Source organism: Artemia sp. Qi Xiang Cuo, chromosome 19 (genome assembly GCF_049724085.1).
Source record: "Artemia sp. Qi Xiang Cuo chromosome 19, ASM4972408v1, whole genome shotgun sequence".
NCBI lineage: Eukaryota > Metazoa > Arthropoda > Branchiopoda > Anostraca > Artemiidae > Artemia > Artemia sp. Qi Xiang Cuo.
In genome coordinates this window covers 57,971,101-57,989,544 of record NC_142812.1, presented here as the reverse complement: position 1 = coordinate 57,989,544, position 18,444 = coordinate 57,971,101, and the positions used below count along the sequence as shown (strand labels likewise).

General features: G+C 34.0%; 1 protein-coding gene across 1 annotated transcript; it reads right to left on the bottom strand.

The window, feature by feature from the left end:
* Nucleotides 1–967: 967 nt before the first annotated feature.
* Nucleotides 968–18,072, bottom strand: LOC148941049 (uncharacterized). The gene is made up of 4 exons (XM_089104940.1): nucleotides 18,022–18,072; nucleotides 5,617–5,767; nucleotides 3,754–3,854; nucleotides 968–1,083 (listed from the first exon to the last, which is right to left on the bottom strand). The coding sequence occupies exons 2-4, from the start codon at nucleotides 5,765–5,767 to the stop codon at nucleotides 1,057–1,059; spliced, it is 279 nt and encodes a 92-aa protein (XP_088961066.1). The 5' UTR covers nucleotides 18,022–18,072; the 3' UTR covers nucleotides 968–1,056.
* Nucleotides 18,073–18,444: the final 372 nt, after the last annotated feature.

The window sequence follows — 18,444 nt, the reverse complement described above, 5'->3', positions numbered from 1 at the left end:
TGTTCCTTAAGAAATCATCTGGGTTGCAGCGGTAGCTAGCAACCTAATAAGAGACGATCACGTCCAATGTTAATTTTACAATAAAGAACGAATTCCAACCTATACTAACTGAAAGGTGTGCAGGGGTGTGTGGAATATCAAAAAAGCACCCCCTAAAAGTCATAGATTCTTAATTAAAATCACACCATCAGTTTCAGCGTATCAGAGAACCTTACTGTAGAGGTTTCAAGCTCCTATCAGCAAAAATTTTGAATTTCTTGCCAAAAGAAAAAAAGTGGAATTTTTTGATAAAAGGAAGATCACAGATGCGTGTTTATTTGTTTGTTAAATCCTTTCCCCAGGGGTGGTCGCATCGACCCAGTGGCCCTAGAATGTCACGAGAGAGCTCATTCAAACGGAAATAAAAAGTTCTTTTGCCTTTTCTAATCAAAAAACAAAAAATAAAAAAATAGAATCACTTTTTACAAAAACTTCATTTTTGATATCTTTTCATACTGCAGTGCTTTGTTCTATGCTGCCTGCTTTGTTCTATCGAATTTCCAAATCTTATGCTATGAAAACTGGACTTATCTGATAAAGCCACCTGCCGTCCACCTGCCAGTCTAGCATGCTTTCATGCTTTACGCTTGTGTGATTCACACACGCTTTTCATGCTTGTGTGATTCTAAATCATTTGTTAGTAAAGACACAATGAAGACACTATTTATTGCCGTACTACTTTTCAGTGTAGTGGGTGTTTCCTATATATATATAATATATATATCACAAATAATATATCACATATAATATATATATATCACATATAATGCATAATGGTTTTGTAGATGCAAATGGCTTGTATGTATGGCCCAGCGTGCAGCAGGGGGATGATTTGGAATTGTCTTGTCCGTACAACTTTGGGAGTACTGTCGTATTCTGGTCAAGGATTGGAGCTGAACTGCCAAGAAATGCTCAGGATTTCGGAAATAATCTCAGGTCGGTCTAAATTACTTAGTCGACATGTTATTTTTGTTTTACCCATCATCTAATGCCTTTTACCATTGGATTTCTATCAATCTATGTATCCTTCTCGTTTTCTAGGGTCTAAAAGATAAGAAAATTTTACAGGAATTTTGAGTGTTGTTTTTGAGAAAAAAAGTCCCTATTGTTCTACTTTAGGAAGCCTAATTTTTAGTACATAATTTAATTGTCCCTTCCCTACGCTTTTAAAAATGAAGCCGGTGTCAGGAAAATCCACTCCAACAACAACTCTCGTAAATATAGTTTACAGACAACGCTTGCTTAGTATTGATTTAAATAAATTTATCTTAGTCAAGGAAGTAATCATTTTTTAGAGGCTAAATGTCTGTGCCACTTCCAAATGCTCATTTCTGCCGATTATCTAAAAACTTTCAACTTCATCCGGTCTTAGGGGTTTTCTACTGATTCGAACCCTCTCCTACAATATTAGACCCTCCAAGAGGATGTCTCTTATACATTTAAAGCCGTCTTGAGATATTGAAAGGTTCTAGGCTATTTAATGTATATATAGATCCTAGGCTATATATATATATATATATATATATATATATATATATATATATATATATATATATATATATATATATATATATATATATATATATATATATATATATATATATATATATATATATATATATATATATATATATATATATATATATATATATATATATATATATATATATATATATATATATATATATATATATATATATATATATATATATATATATATATATATATATATATATATATATATATATATTTATAATTTTATAAAAAGCTGGTTTCAACTCTCTCCTATGAAGGAAAATTATGTTTTATTTTGGAAGAGAACTACACTTGAATGAGTCATTTTTTGGGAGCATTGGTATAAACAACGCACAAATCATTCTAAACAGTTGGGGATTATATCCCAATATATCTAAATTATTATACTAAAAACGATCAGAAATTAAGTATATAAATAAGGAGTATAGTTTTTCAGATCAAAGGAACGAAATTGTTTTTTTCTCGCGTCTCCAAGACTGACTGCTCCATCACAAGTGCAATCTTATAAACAAAAAAAAAGATTTTTTTTTTTTGTCACCCCGTTTCGATAATTAAAGGGGTTACTTCTTCGAATCGGCTTAACACAATAAAATTTTAAGTTTAAACGCTTTGAAAGACAATTGGCAAAAAAAAAAAAAAAAAAAAAAAAGAACGTGGGAATCACCAACTGACCATATTTTTTTTATTCTAGATTTCTGTTAATCTTCCGACACAATAATGAATGGTAGGGACAGCATAATTGAGAAAAGTACGCATCAATTTAAATACCTACTAAAGTTGATTTGGGAAATATCTTCGGTATTTGGTGGTTTTTTATTATATACCATCGTTCTATTAAATAGAGTGGATTCATACAAAGACTTTTTTTTCGACTTGCTCTTTAAGATGAGGCGCAGCTGTGTTATCATGGGGGTAAGAGAGGGTTCAATTTCACTTGTAAAAAAATTTCCTTTACCCTTTCTTGGGCTTCACTTGGGCTCCTCAAACTCTGTGAGCTCCTCTTCAGTCTGCTCCTCATGCATTAGATTAGCAGCGTCGCACGTCTTCCATTATTCTGGTGAACAGTTTTTGGTTTTGACACCTTTGTAGTAAAACCAGCATAAATGAGTCGGTTTAATATACATATACTAATATTTAGTAATCAAAATGTTAAAATTATTTGATTTATTAAAGTTATAAAAGTAAAAAAAATTATATTTTTTCAGTAAAGTGCAAATTTTGTTCTGGCTTTGGGAAGGCATAGGGGTTTTGCGCCCAACTTATGTTAATTTCTGCTCGTTTTGAGTTTGACTCGGTTAATTATTGAAATTTATGTTCGTTTAGGCTTCATTTATTTATCGATGCTGATTTGTGGTAGTTTCACGCTTGGTAGATTATTTTATTTTATTTTTGATCATTTTTTGTTTATTGGAGTTCTTTACTTTTCTTTGAAAAACTTATTTTTATGGAAAAAGTTTTTTTTAATTAATTACAAAATATGATCATTAGAATAACAAACCTTTGCATACATTGGACTTAGTTAGCTACTTCATTGTTTTTTAAGATTAAGAATCCAACGTAAAGACATAATCTAGTGATTGAACGCGTTATAAGATTATTTTTGATAACATAGGAAAAACTAGAGAAGCTCTCAAGGAAATTAAGAAACTTGACTTAGGTATTTCTAGGCAATTTATTTAGAACAATACAAAGACTTATAATCCATGGGATGTGCATAATATACAATTTATACAAGTTTTTCAGTTACAAATGAATTGTATTTAACTAGGTTTTTCTAAATGCTTGAAAAAAATGATAAATAACTAAAAAATATGTTAAACTCCGCCTTTTATGCACCGTCAGTGGCTCGAGTCACGACTCAGTTATGACGTATATGACGGAATTACAGTTTTTTTTTGTGCACACCTTGGGTTTCGGAAAATTTTAACGAAATTTAGCTTAAGGGATATAGTTTTGCCAATTGCAACGACGGGTAGAAGGAGAAACAAGTAAAAAACAAATTTTGTTTTGTTTTTTAACACTTCGGATTATCAAAAATTTACAATTCGATGGTTTCTACATTAATTGATAGATCCTTATTTAAATTCATTTTAAAAATTCACTAAAGTAAATGGATCGGACCAATCGGAAATTACTTTAATACTGGTTGAAACATAAACACTTAAAAAATAGCTATACCTTGGAAATCAAGGACAATATCTTCTTCCAGTCGTCGTCCATCTGAAGTATAAAATGTACATCTATATATTCCGCGATCATCTTTGCCGACACCATATATTCTAAAATGATAGGAATTAAAATTATTTCAATTATTAGTGTATCTCAAACCCTAGGGGTCGCCAAAAAATCACTGGATTAGTCGTTAAATCTTTACATTTTTTGCTGAAATAAGTTATTGGCTTAAATTTTTGTTTAAATATATATATATCATTTATACAAGACTGCCGTTTGCAGTTTCACCAATTATTCGACCTTTGGCAAGTCTCCATCGAGCCCATGTGTTAATATGACCCAAAGAATGCGCCTAATCTTCGACAAAAAAATTCGTTGAAACTATTTTTTTAGTTTCTTACATTAAAAAGAAGTTTTTTTTAGTATTTATAATATAATATTCAAGTCCCTACTATTCTACTATGAATCTATGGTCCAAATTGATCAGAAGTCACACAATAAAGTGTTAATGAAGCCCCTTGCTTTTCCCACAGACAAAGGAATTTGATTATAAATATTAAACAGAGGACGTTCCAGTACTGGCAATAATTAATAGCGGATACTAGGGGGCAACAAAGTTGCCAACTCAACTCCCAGCTCCTCACGATAAAGTTGACTGGTGATTTACTAAAACCAAAATAGTTTCCAAAAAATATGGTCAGTTGGTGATTCCCACGTTTTTTTTTTTTTTTTTTTTTTTTTTTTTTTTTTTTTTTTTTTTGCCAATTGTCTTTCAAAGTGTTTAAACTGAAATTTTTATTGTCTTAAGCCGATTCGAAGAAGTAACCCCTTTCATTATCGAAACGGTGTGACAAAAAAAAAATCATTTTTTTTTTGTTTATAAGAATGCACTTGTGATGGAGCAGTCAGTCTTGGAGACGCGAGAAAAAAACAATTTCGTTCCTTTGATCTGAAAAACTATACTCCTTTTTTATATACTTAAATTCTGATCGTTTTTAGTATAATAATTTAGATATATTGGGATATTATCCCCAACTGTTTAGAATGATTTGTGCGTTGTTTATACCAATGCTTCCAAAAAATGACTCATTCTAGTGTAGTTCTCTTCCAAAATAAAATATAATTTTCCTTCATAGGAGAGAGTTGAAACCAGCTTTTATAAAATTATAAATATATATATATATATAAAAAAAAATAAATATATATAAAAAAATATATATATATATATATATATATATATATATATATATATATATATATATATATATATATATATATATATATATATATATATATATATATATATAGCCTAGGATCTATATATACATTAAATAGCCTAGAACCTTTCAATACCTCAAGACGGCTTTAAATGTACAAGAGACATCCTCTTGGAGGGTCTAATATCATAGGAGAGGGTTCGAATCAGTAGAAAACCCCTAAGACCGGATGAAGTTGAAAGTTTTTAGATAATCGGCAAAAATGAGCATTTGGAAGTGGCACAGACATTTAGCCTCTAAAAAATGATACTTCCTTGATTAAGATAAATTTATTTAAATCAATACTAAGCAAGCGTTGTCTGTAAACTATATTTACGAGAGTTGTTGTTGGAGTTGATTTTCCTGACACCGGCTTCATTTTTAAAAGCGTAGGGAAGGGACAATTAAATTATGTACTAAAAATTAGGCTTCCTAAAGTAGAACAATAGGGACTTTTTTTCAAAAACAACACTTAAAATTCCTGTAAAATTTTCTTATCTTTTAGACCCTAGAAAACGAGAAGGATACATAGATTGATAGAAATCCAATGGTAAAAGGCATTAGATGATGGGTAAAACAAAAATAACATGTCGACTAATTAATTTAGACTGACCTGAGATTATTTCCGAAATCCTGAGCATTTCTTGGCAGTTCAGCTCCAATCCTTGACCAGAATACGACAGTACTCCCAAAGTTGTACGGACAAGACAATTCCAAATCATCCCCCTGCTGCACGGTGGGCCATACATACAAGCCATTTGCATCTACAAAACCATTATGCATTATATGTGATATATATATATTATATGTGATATATTATTTGTGATATATATTATATATATATATAGGAAACACCCACTACGCTGAAAAGTAGTACGGCAAATAATAGTGTCTTCATTGTGTCTTTACTAACAAATGATTTAGAATCACACAAGCATGAAAAGCGTGTGTGAATCACACAAGCGTAAAGCATGAAAGCATGCTAGACTGGCAGGTGGACGGCAGGTGGCTTTATCAGATAAGTCCAGTTTTCATAGCATAAGATTTGGAAATTCGATAGAACAAAGCAGGCAGCATAGAACAAAGCACTGCAGTATGAAAAGATATCAAAAATGAAGTTTTTGTAAAAAGTGGTTCTATTTTTTTATTTTTTGTTTTTTGATTAGAAAAGGCAAAAGAACTTTTTATTTCCGTTTGAATGAGCTCTCTCGTGACATTCTAGGGCCACTGGGTCGATGCGACCACCCCTGGGGAAAGGATTTAACAAACAAATAAACACGCATCTGTGATCTTCCTTTTATCAAAAAATTCCACTTTTTTTCTTTTGGCAAGAAATTCAAAATTTTTGCTGATAGGAGCTTGAAACCTCTACAGTAAGGTTGTCTGATACGCTGAAACTGAGGGTGTGATTTTAATTAAGAATCTATGACTTTTAGGGTGTGCTTTTTTGTTATTCCACACACCCCTGCACACCTTTCAGTTAGAATAGGTTAGAATTCATTCTTTATTGTATAATATTTAGGTTTTATCTGGTTTTAATAAAAAAAGAAATTATTAATCAGACACCATAAATATTTTTGTACTTTGCAGTTAAATGAAATTATTTTGTTTAAAATTTTCAGGAATTATTCTAGTTTCAGTTGACAAATAAGATTTTTTTCAAGGAATCGAGCAGCTAACTACGTCCAATCCATGCAATGTCATGGTCTTCGAATGATCGTCTTTAAATGTATTTCGGTTACTATTGAGACGAGTCACTCTTACTACACAGTTCATTACCACGAACTGTTTGATAACCTTTACGATTATATTGTCATTCATCAAGCTTGTACACGAAAATACAGTTCTTTTTTGTCAAAATTGATTCGATTTTAAAAACTATTTTATTTTAATAACAAAAGGCACTAGATGTAGCAATTTCCTTTAAAATGAGCCATTATACAGGGCTCTATGTATTTCCAGTGTCAGATATGAGCTTGATCCCTATACAACCAACTCCAAGTCGACCCTTAAATAGCCAAACTGAAGTTTTAAAGAACCAGAGGAAAAAGGTCCCACCCCTAATAGATAAAGGCTTCTCATTTACCCAATGGTCCACTCAATTTCCTCAACTTGAGGCCAAATTGCAGCCTTCCTCTTCCCAACTTCCAGTTTTATCACATCCAGAAGTTATTCATCATCACAATCAAGAATGGCAAATGTTAGCCACATACCTTGCAGTTTCCCATCTTATCGAGGTTGGCAGTGAACCAGTTGAACTAAAAACTATCCTTAAAAAAAGGCCATTACTACGTGCCTAGGAGAGGAAATCTGGCAAAAAGGTACGGTCCAACTTTTATCCTTCAAAGAAGGCATGGAATGCCATTCTAACTCAACATTTTCTACAATCCCAACTGTTACCAAGTCCCCAAGAAATTTGAAAGAATCACCAGCATTTGAAACGATGGTAGAAGCACCAAGCCATAACAAAACAAAAAAAAAACAAAGAAAAGCCGGCCAACACAGTAACACAGAAATTGACGACCCCTCACGAAGTCTCTTCGGGCGAGGATGAAGTTCAAAGCAAAACCTAAGCGAGAAGATACCCAACAAGAATGCCTGACGACTAATTAATGTGTGACTTTTCGTTTTTAACTAATTTATCCCTATCTAATAACATTGCTATTAATTATTCCGATATAGAAAGTAATCAGCATGCCAACCCTATAGGCAGCCCCGATAGTACCTTAACTCATGCTAGTTGTAATTACCTTGATATTCTCGATTTTGCTACCAATGTGAAGCCAAAACTAGTAAATAATAATTCCCTTAATGTTCTTTGTTTCAACATCAGAAGCATCCGGGATAAGTGGCTCAAGTTTAAAGATCTAATTTTATTCAATGGTGTCTGCCCTTTTGACGTAATAGGATTAACAGAGACATGGCTTTCCGATAATGATGACACTAGTGATTTTTCACTCACCAGTTACCAAATAATCCATATGCCCAGGAGATTGACAAAGTGTTTTGGGGGTATCTCACTTTACATCCGTTCGAATGTAAATTTTACCAGGCTATCAGAGTGCGAATCTATTTTCTCTACACAAATAAATCTCAGAAGTATTTATTCAATAATTGTTAACATAGTTATCGGCCAAAACTCCTATATACTCTCCTTATTTTATAAACCTCCACCATTTCCGACCTCATGTTTTTGTAATCTGTTTGATGATTTCTCTAATTTTATTAATCTACCCTATAAAAAGGCAATAGTTCTTGGGGACTTTAATTCTAACCTACTCAATGTTGGTAGAAATGTTGAATCTGACACTTTTTTTGAATCGGTAACCGCGAGTGGTCTTCTACCCACAATTTTTTCCCCAGTAGAGTCGATCCTGTGAGATCAACTTCAACATTAATTGATAACATTTTTTTATCCACATCCCAGGGAAATGACCTGTCCTCAAATATAATATTTTCGGATCAGTCAGACCATTTCCCGATTTACTTGTCACTACCTTCACAACCACTACCTCCACGCTCTAGAATTAATATCCCAACACCTACTAGAAACTACAGCTCTGCAAATATAACCCAGTTTATTGATTGCCTAAGAACCACTGACTGGTCCGATGTTTTAAATTGTCAAGAGGTAAATTCTGCCACAAATGGTTTTGCGCAAAGGCTAAGTGAGATTATCCATTCAACTTTTCCTATTCGTAAACATAACCGGAAAACTATCCCTATATGCCCCTGGATGTCACATAGCCTCATTGTCTCCTCATTTCGTAAAAATAAATTATATAAGTTAGCCTGTAAGACCAGTAGCGATATTGACCTAACACATTATAAATATTATAAAAACTTATACACTAAACTCATCCGTGAAGCGAAGAAAAATTATTATTATACAAAAATTCTTAATTGCAAAGGAAACCTGAAAAAGATTTGGTCCACCATTAATTATATACTCTCAAAAATAGAAAATCAAAGTCTATACCTATTCGCCTTAAAGACACAAATGGTAGATTAATTGACCCTTTACATGCACCTGACGCATTTAATAATTATTTTTTAATGTTCCTCATGCTGATTCCCGCTCCTCCTTACAGGCTGTATTTCCCTGCTTCAATTCTAGATCCATGTTTTTCTGCCCAACTGATAGCAATGAGGTACTTCAAATCATCGGTTCTCTTCCTAATAGTTTTACACCTGACTGTCTTGGATTAAGTAATAAGCTCCTGAAGACCATATCTCCATTTGTTTGTGAGCACATCATGCATATTGCCAACCTATCTTTAACCCACGGAGTTTTCCCTGATTTACTAAAGTCAGCCATTGTTATCCCAGTTCTTAATAAGGGCGATCGAACTGAGATAGGTAATTATCGTCCAATCTCAATTCTCCCTGTTATATCCAAAGTGCTCGAGAGAATCATCTCCAGACGTTTGTCTCCCTTTCTGTTTGACAGTCAGCACTCTGTTTCCTTGATTTCTCCTCACCAATATGGCTTTAGGCCGAAATTTTCAACTTCTCATGCTCCAATTGACGCCACAGAGTTCATACGCTCACAACTCGACCTTAAAAAACTGTAATGGGTTTATTTTTGGATTTTTCTAAGGCCTTTGAAACGGTCCATCATAGTATTTTAATAAGTAAATTAAATAGTTACGGTATTCGTGGTGTTCCCCTCTCCTGGTTTGATTCTTACCTATCTGGAAGGGTACAGAGTGTGAGCTTAGGTGGAGCATCCTCTCAGCTCTTATCTGTTCGGAGGGGGTCCCGCAAAGCTTCGTTCTAGGCCCTATTTTACTTCTCCTAGATATCAATAATCTTTTTATGGACCTTGGCCCTTCTGTGTATCCTGTACTATTTGCTGATGACAGCAACTTCTTCATCAATGGCACCAATTTACCATCGGCAATAACCTCTGCCCAAGTCCTTCTGAACAGAGTCCAGGCGTGGTGCCTTACGAATAACATGACCATTAATAGCAAAAAAAGTCAAATAGTGTTATTCAGAACCCCATACAACAAAGACGTAATTCAACCTGTTCTAGGTCTCAAGTAATCCTCCGACATCCTACCACAAGTGGAGGTTGCCAAGTTTCTTGGTGTATTTATTGACTCTTGCTTGTCCTTCTCTAATCATATTTCTTACATCACAGCAATAATTTTGAGACAAGTAGCTATGATTAACCGAGTGAATTATTTTCTTCCTCCTGACATCCTAGTTATCCTCTATTATTCCTTTATTTTTCCTTACCTTTCTTATTGCGGATCAGTTTGGGGAAATACAAACCGGTCTTTCACTAAAAAACTCAAATTTGCCTAAAACCGTGCCATTAAAGCATTTGTTTGGCTTCCCTGTCTATATCCATCCCGTGATTTGTATTCAGATTTTGGCATAGCTCCACTTGATCAAATCATACAAAAACTAAACTTATCGCTTGCTTACTCTGCTTTCCACAATAATCTTCCACCTCAACTACTAACCTATTATAACATTAATAATTAGGATGCCCACTGTCTCCGTTCATCCAATAGAGCCTTTATAATTCCTAAATGCGTTTCTAGTGCTGCCCAGCAATCTCCCATTTACAAATCCATTATTCAATGGAACAAAAGACCCTCCAGTGTTGAACTAGCCAAAAGTTTCTTCAAGCTGTATAAAAATGTAACAAAACTTGATAATATAATTTAATCTTTCAATTTTTAACCAATTTGCTTTAGTTACCCATGTTTTATTCTTCTATCTTTTTTTTCTCAGTGCAATTTTAATTTTTTTTTTCTTTCTTTGGTCCTTAAAAAGTTCTCTTCTAGGATCTTTATTGTTATTGATGTTTGTGTTATAATTTTATTCGAATAACTTGAATTGCATTGAATTGATATGTCCGAATATGAATTGGGAAACAGCCAGAAGTTTTAAAAAATAGAGAGTATTGCTATTGTTGCTAATTTAGAATGAAAATGCTGCATTAAGGCTATCAAAAACCTGCTTCGAGAATAATGCCAGTCGAGGAATATTTCAGACGAATACATTCTGCGTCATTCATACCAAACATTATTATAGCTAAAAAAGGGGTTTTAAATTAAATAAATATGTAATGTTTCTGACACTCTAACAAATACAGCTAACTTTATGAGAATAATTCATTTTCACTTAAGGAGGCTGGATAACATTAGATCTACACTTGAAAATTACTGCTTTGCGCAACGAAAATTAAATTATAAATATAACAGTGGAAAAAAGTTTATATTGAACTGCTGACCAAAAAACGGCCCTCCGTCCCTCAAAGACGCTCCCTCTTCCCTTGGAGTCCTCTCCCCTCAGTTTCTTTTAAATTACGCTTGTTATTGTTTTTGTTTTATTCTTTTATAACCCATTTCATGTTTTTTTCCCATTTGCATTGTCCTGTCTAAAGACGATCTGTTTTTTAGCGACTATTGATGTGTTCTATATTTGCACCTAATTACAACCTCACTACTTGATTTCTAAGGATTGTTCTGAATTTCCTCATTAAAATTCTTTTCTTGCCATCTACATCTCTATTAGTATCAACTTGTTAGTATGCTAGAATGTTATAACATATTTTATAATGACAACACTACTCGATTGCTATTTGTGTATTATACCGAACACAATTGGGAAGTAAAGCAAGGTGAACTCACAAGGTCATCTTGACATCAATGGCTCTATCTCAATTTTTTAGCATACTCCATTGCTAAAAACAATATTTTATATCGTCCACATCCCATATTGTGTACATGCGTATTACAGCGACCATAGAGTTTCGCCCTAAATTAACCCCAAAAATGTCGATTAATTTGTTTTGCCCAAACAATCCCCTAAACGTAATTTCTGAATGTTCCTTTGTTTTGGCATCCCTGCCCTGTCACATTTAAAATTCCCAGGAAACAATTCCCGTGGTAAATATATTCAATCTGTCTTGATCTCTTTTGAATTTCTGAAAATATATTTAAGGTGTTCCTAGTTACACTATTAAGGCTTCAAGAGAATATTAAAATTTATCTCTTAACCTAAAGACCAGAGAAGCCATATTTAAAAATATAATTGTCTAACTTGATTTTCATCATAGCCTATTACATAAAACCAGGCTAGAATTTCTTAGAAATGTGGATTCCCCTCTGTAATCAATACACTTAGAAACATCTATGATTGGCCTAGAAAGGTAAACGTGATCCTGTTCCCATGAGACGCTCTTATCTGACAATAATGTAAACTCCCGTCTGTATTCATTAGGCTTAGAAACATCAAACAAGTTCACGAACAAACAGAACAGAACTATGAAACAACATCAAATCACATAACCATCAAACCATGTAACCATCAGACCACATAACCATCAACAAAACATAACCATGAATAAATTATGTAAGTTTCGGAATTAGAAAAGAGTTCCTACTGGCACCCACCTTATTCTCAAACACATCCAATCAAAATTCTGAGATAGCCATTTTGTTGAACGTAGTTGAAAGTTCTGGAAATTAGGTCTTTGAGGATGACACCCCCCCTCCATAACCCTCAGGGAAAGGCTTGTCAATTATGCCCTGGGGGCATATAAGGTTTCTTATAGAAAGCGTTGTCGTAAATACTTCAAAAACGGCTCATTCAATTGGAAATTCAAATGTATAGTGCTCTTGTTCATAGTCGAAAGTGATTGGAAGGTAACTAACACCCCTTCCACGCTCATCATTTCTCCAAACACATCCAATCAAAATTTTGAGATAACCATTCAGTTCAAAGTAGTCGAAAGGTCCAGAAACTATATCTTTGTGGATGACACTCCCCCACAGCCCTCAGGGTAAGGGTTGTAACTTATGCCCTTGGGACATATAAGGTTTTTACTGAAAGCTTTGTCGTAGAAACATGAAAAAGGGCTAACTCGACGGCAAACTCAAAGGGCTAGTGCACTTTTTAATAGTCGGAAGTGATTGGAGGGCAACTAACCCCCTCTCACGCCCACCTTTTCCCCAAACACATCCAGTCAAAAATTTTGAGATAGCAATTTTCTTCAGCGTAGTTTAAAGTTCTGGAAATTAGGTCTTCGAGGACAACAACCCCTCCCCCAGCCCTCAGTGCAAGGGTTGTAAGTTATGCCCTGGGAACATATAAGGTTTCTATGAAAAGTGTTGTCATAGAAACCTCAAAAGGGCTCATTCGATTGGAAATTGAAAGGGATAGTGCCTTTTTTAATAGTTGAAAGTGATTGGAGAGCAACTAACGCCCCTCTCACGCCATCCGTTTCCCCAAACACATCCAATCAAAATTTTTAGATAGGCTTTTTGTAGAATGTAGTTGAAAGTTCTGGAAATTAGGTGTTTGATTTTGAAAACCCCCTCACAGCCCTCAGGGCAATGGTTGTAATTTATGCCCTTTTGGCATATAAGGTGTTTATAGAAAGCGTTGTCGTAGAAACTCGAAAAGAACTCATTCGATTAGAAATTGAAAGGGCTAGTGCCCTTTTTAATAGTCGAAAGTGATTCGAAGGCTTGACATTTTTATAATAAAGATCGATACGGGTACAATGTATTATAATTTTTTTTAGACAAGGGCACTTCGTATCAAAGGAGTTGTCTTGGGAACTTCGAAAAGAGCTCGTTCGATTGAAAATAGAAAGGGCTAATGCCCTTTTTAATAGTCGAAAGTGATTGGAGGACAACTAGCCCCCATCCCATGCCCACCCTCCCATTTGCCTTAAGAATAAATTAAAATAAACCGTGTTAATGCTAATTCCCAATAAGGCATCTCAGCAGTATCCCAAGAAGGACTGAGAGTATTATGTTCAAACTTTCGGGGCTATTTCTGATATATTGATTACTGAGGTTTATAAGCCGCCGAGTACAGTTTGGGAGGAGTTTGAAAATGGTTTTAGTAGTTTAATGGGTGCAGTAGAATTGAGTAACCTGGAGTGCATTTGCATGGGGAATTTTAATTTTGATCTTTTAAGTTTATACAATGATAATTTGGATTTTTTAAACCTTTTCTCCAGTTATGATTTTTATCCATTAGTTGGGATTCTGACTCGTGTTACAGGGCAGTCAGCTACACTTATTGACAATATTTTTGGGCAATCCCGGGTATTAAATAGCTGTTATGCTGACGTTATAGTAAATGAGGTTTCCGATCACTTTCCTATAGTAGCAGTTACTTCATATCAATATGCGATAAAGCAGAACAGGACAAAGGTTAAAAAAAGGCAACTAAAAAAAGAACCCACAGAAGTTTAGAGAGGAACTAAGTATCATGTCATGGAAACCAGTTTATGAAGAATCTGAAAGTGCTTCTGTGGCATTCGATAAGTTCATGGACATATTGCAGCCAATATTTGAGAGAACTTGCCCAGTAAAGAGCATAAAGGTGAGGAAAAAGGATCCCTGGAAAACTTGGGTAAATATGGAGCTACTAGACTTAATTAGAAGGAGAAATACATTGTATTTGAGTCACTTAAATAGTAACCATAGTCAAGATCTAACTGAATTTAAACAAATCCTTAATAAATTAAATCGGCTATGGCGGTAATGCATTCGTTATTATTTTGGATAGAAATTTAAGGAAAACAAAGGAAATACGAACACGACTTGGAATATTATACATGAAATCGTAAATAAGAAGAAAGAGACCACGATTCCTGTTAGTCTGATCTTTGATGGTAAATTTGTTGATGGAAATGAAGAGGTGGCTAATTTGTTTGGTGAATATTTTTCTAAGATTGGTGAATCAATAAGTGAGAATCCATGCGATGAAAATAATGAAATTAATGAGACGTATAGTAATGAAAAGGGAGTTGGATTGGAAATGTCGGCAGATGAAACGAACGTTGAAGAATTAAAATAGATAATAGGATTGGTAAAATCAAGTTCTTCAGGGAATAATGGAATTATTCTGAAAACGTTCAAGTATGTTATGGTATATTTGTTGCCTTGTATTGTTTATTTGATTAACCTTTCTTTGAAGAAAGGTGAATTTCCTACTCGTCTGAAAGAGGCTAAAGTTATTCCGCTTCACAAAGGGGGTTCAAAGACTGATCCGTCTAATTGGAGGCCGATTTCAATATTGCCCCTATTTGCTAAGCTGTATGAAAAAGTGATGCATCGGCGACTTTATAACCATCTGACTACTTACGGTTTTCTTAGTGATACCCAGTTTGGATTCAGGAAAAACCAATCTGCAATACATGCAGCCCAGCACCTAACAGATTTCATCAATGCTGCTCTCGAAAAGAGTATACTGGTACTTTCAGTATTTATAGACTTGAGAAAGGCTTTTGACACGGTGGTTCATAAAATTTTATTGTGTAGGCTAAGCCGTTTAGGGATCCGAGGGGCTATTCTGAAATGGTTTGAATCTTATCTTAACCAGCGTATTATTCGAGTCTCTATTAAAAATTCTGTTTCAAAAACTTTTATCGTTAATTCCGGTGTGCCTCAAGGTTCAGTACTTGGGCCACTTCTTTATCTAATTTACGTTGATACCATGCGTTTTTATATATCAGATGCACTTATAACATCTTTTGCTGATGACACGGAGTTTATGATTACAGCTACTTGTCTGAACCAGTTAATTGAGAAGACAAATAAGGCCCTCGCTGAATTGATAAGTTTTACAAATTCTAGTTATTTGGTAGTGAATATTTCAAAAACAAATTTCGTGACATTTTGTAGAAATGGAGTTTCATGTGTTTTATATAATAAAATTGTTACGGGATTACCAGTTAGCAATTTTTATATATCAATGTTTGAATAAGTGTTCACCGGAGGTATTTTGGGAAATTTTTAAAGCTAACTCATCCTATCACTGTTATGAGACTAGAAATGTGAATGACCTTGCATCGGAGCTCCAGAATACTCAACGTGCTGCGTTTCTGCCTCGTTTTGCAGGACCGGGGGTGTGGAATTCCCTCTCGGATGCTATTAGACAAGCTGATAATGTAAGCCAGCTCAAGAGTAGATTGAAGCGTTACCTTTTGGGTTACAATCTGAATGATTAGAAATTTGAATTTGATTAATGTTTGGTATGAAAATTGTTTGGACAGACAAGGGTCGCATTTTCGCGAAATTACCCGGCCTAATCGCACGAAGTCGGCTCTATTGCCTACCTTATAATTATTAATTATTTAATTTTTTTTTTTTTTATATTTATATATTTTTTTTTTTTTTTTTTTTCAGTGGATGTTTTAATGATTATATTTTTTATTTATAATTTGCGATTTATATATTTTAATCATATTATATTAGGATATTTTCTTTATTTTGATTTAGTTCAAGTGCTGATTTTTCCCCATAAAGAGATAGTTTTTATGTGGATGTAGAGCTTTATAATAAGGGATTTGCAGCCATCTTAAACAAACCTTTGGGTTTTTGTAGATGACCGCTGTAAATTTGTTTGTATTTTTTATGCTAAATAAATTAATTTGAATTTGATTTGAATTTGAACTCAGAACGAGCAGAAACTAAGATGAGTCGGGCTGACACCCCCTATGCCTTCTGATGACTATAATATAATTTGTACTTCACTATCAAGTCTAATCAACTTTCAGCTTGATACAATTAGTTGTTGCCATAATATTTCCGTTATGCCATGTTGATAACCTGTATGTTCAATATTTTCGGTTTGCCATGCTGATAACCTGTAAGTTGATATTGTGTTTTAATTTAGTTCAACTTCCCGATCAACACTTCCTAACTTTTCATTTTTACACTCTTTGCGTTAGTATTAGTTGCAATAGGATTAGTAGTGTTGGATTAATAGTACTGGTAGCAATAGTAATAATAGCAGTATTATTAGCAGTAGTGTGCACATATTTGCTTTTGGTCAATTGCGTTTGGCCAAGTCCCTTTAAGCGTTCCCTAATAATTCCAAGTTCATACTCTATGTCATTCCCATGATATGCCCTTAATAGTACTAGTATCACAAAATCAGTCGAAGTAGTAGGAGTAGTAGTAGTGTTATTTGTAGTAGTATAGTAAGAATGGTAAAGCAGTTTGGTCAAGTCCCTTTAAGCGTTCCCCGAAAGTTCCAACTTCATACTCTGTCATTCCCGTGATACGCTCTTAATAGTACTAGCATCATAAAATTAGTGGCATTAGTAGGAGTAGTAGCAGTGTCATTTGTAGTAGTATAGTAAGAATAGTAAAGCAGTATTAATAAATAAGCTTAGTTCTCACAGAGCGTCACAAAAAATTGTCCGCAAAAAAATTGTTCGCGACGCAAAGCGAAAATATCTTGACAATTCGCACTGAAGACAATTTTTTTGGCTTCAAGAGATGAAGAAAAAAATGAGATTACTTTGTGCTTCTGCTTGTGCCCTTACTTTGCTTGCTCTTGAAAGCAAATGAAAAAAGAAAAAAACTGGGGGTGAGACCTATTTTTCAGCAGTGATCGGCTAATGGTGCATTTAATTTACTTATCAAAGAACTTGAGAAAGAAGACCCTGATTTTTATTTTGATTACTTCAGGATGTATCCTGAACAGTTTAAAATCATCCATAATCTCATCAAACCTCATATACAAATAAAGAAAACAAACTGGAGACAGCCAATGTCAACAGAAGAACGTTTGGCAGTAACTCTGAGATACCTAGCTACAGGAGAAAGCAAAAGGTCTCTTTCATTTCAATACAGAATCGGCAGGTCTACATTGACTTCAATTATTTCAGACGTTTGCAAAACAATATATTATGCCCTCTAGCCTTATTACTTACCTAGTCCTAATCTGGAACTTTTGAAGTAATCTTCCAAAGGTTTCTATGAAAAATGGAACTTTCCAAACTGTATTGGTGCTTTGGATAGAAAACATGTAAAAATTCAGAGCCCACCAAACACAAGATCAGAATACTATTGCTATAAGAAACACTTCAGTTTGAATTTAATGGTTATGTGCGATCCTGACTATAAGTTTATTGTGGTTGATGTAGGGTCTAAAGAAAGAAATAGTGATGGTGGTGTATTTGGACATTCTTTATTTGGCAGAGCTTTACAGAAAGGGGATTTTCCATTTACCCCAGATTCAAACTTACCTCGAACCAATATTAAATTTCCTGACGTGATTGTTGCAGATTAGGCTTTCCCTTTTCAAACTAATATAATGAGACCTTTTCCTGGACAGCAATTGACAACTGAAAAAAAAAAATTAATTACAGACTAAGCAGAGCCAGAAGAACCATTAAAAATGCCTTTAGAATTTTAGTGGCCTTTTGCCTTTAGAATTTTAGTGGCCTTTTCTTTCCCCACTTGGCCCCAGTTTTTGAAAGCTTTTGAAGCTTGGCCTCCCTCATGAAAGTGTCCCTCAAACCCTTCCATTTTTGCTTGCAGTTTGAAACTGATTAAAAAAACAAGCATTAAAATATTATTGACTTTATTGATTTGTTCTTTTTTTGTAAGCTCTTAACAGCTTTATAAGAAAAACAACTTAATTCAGGGTTAGGTTAGGTTGTAGAAAT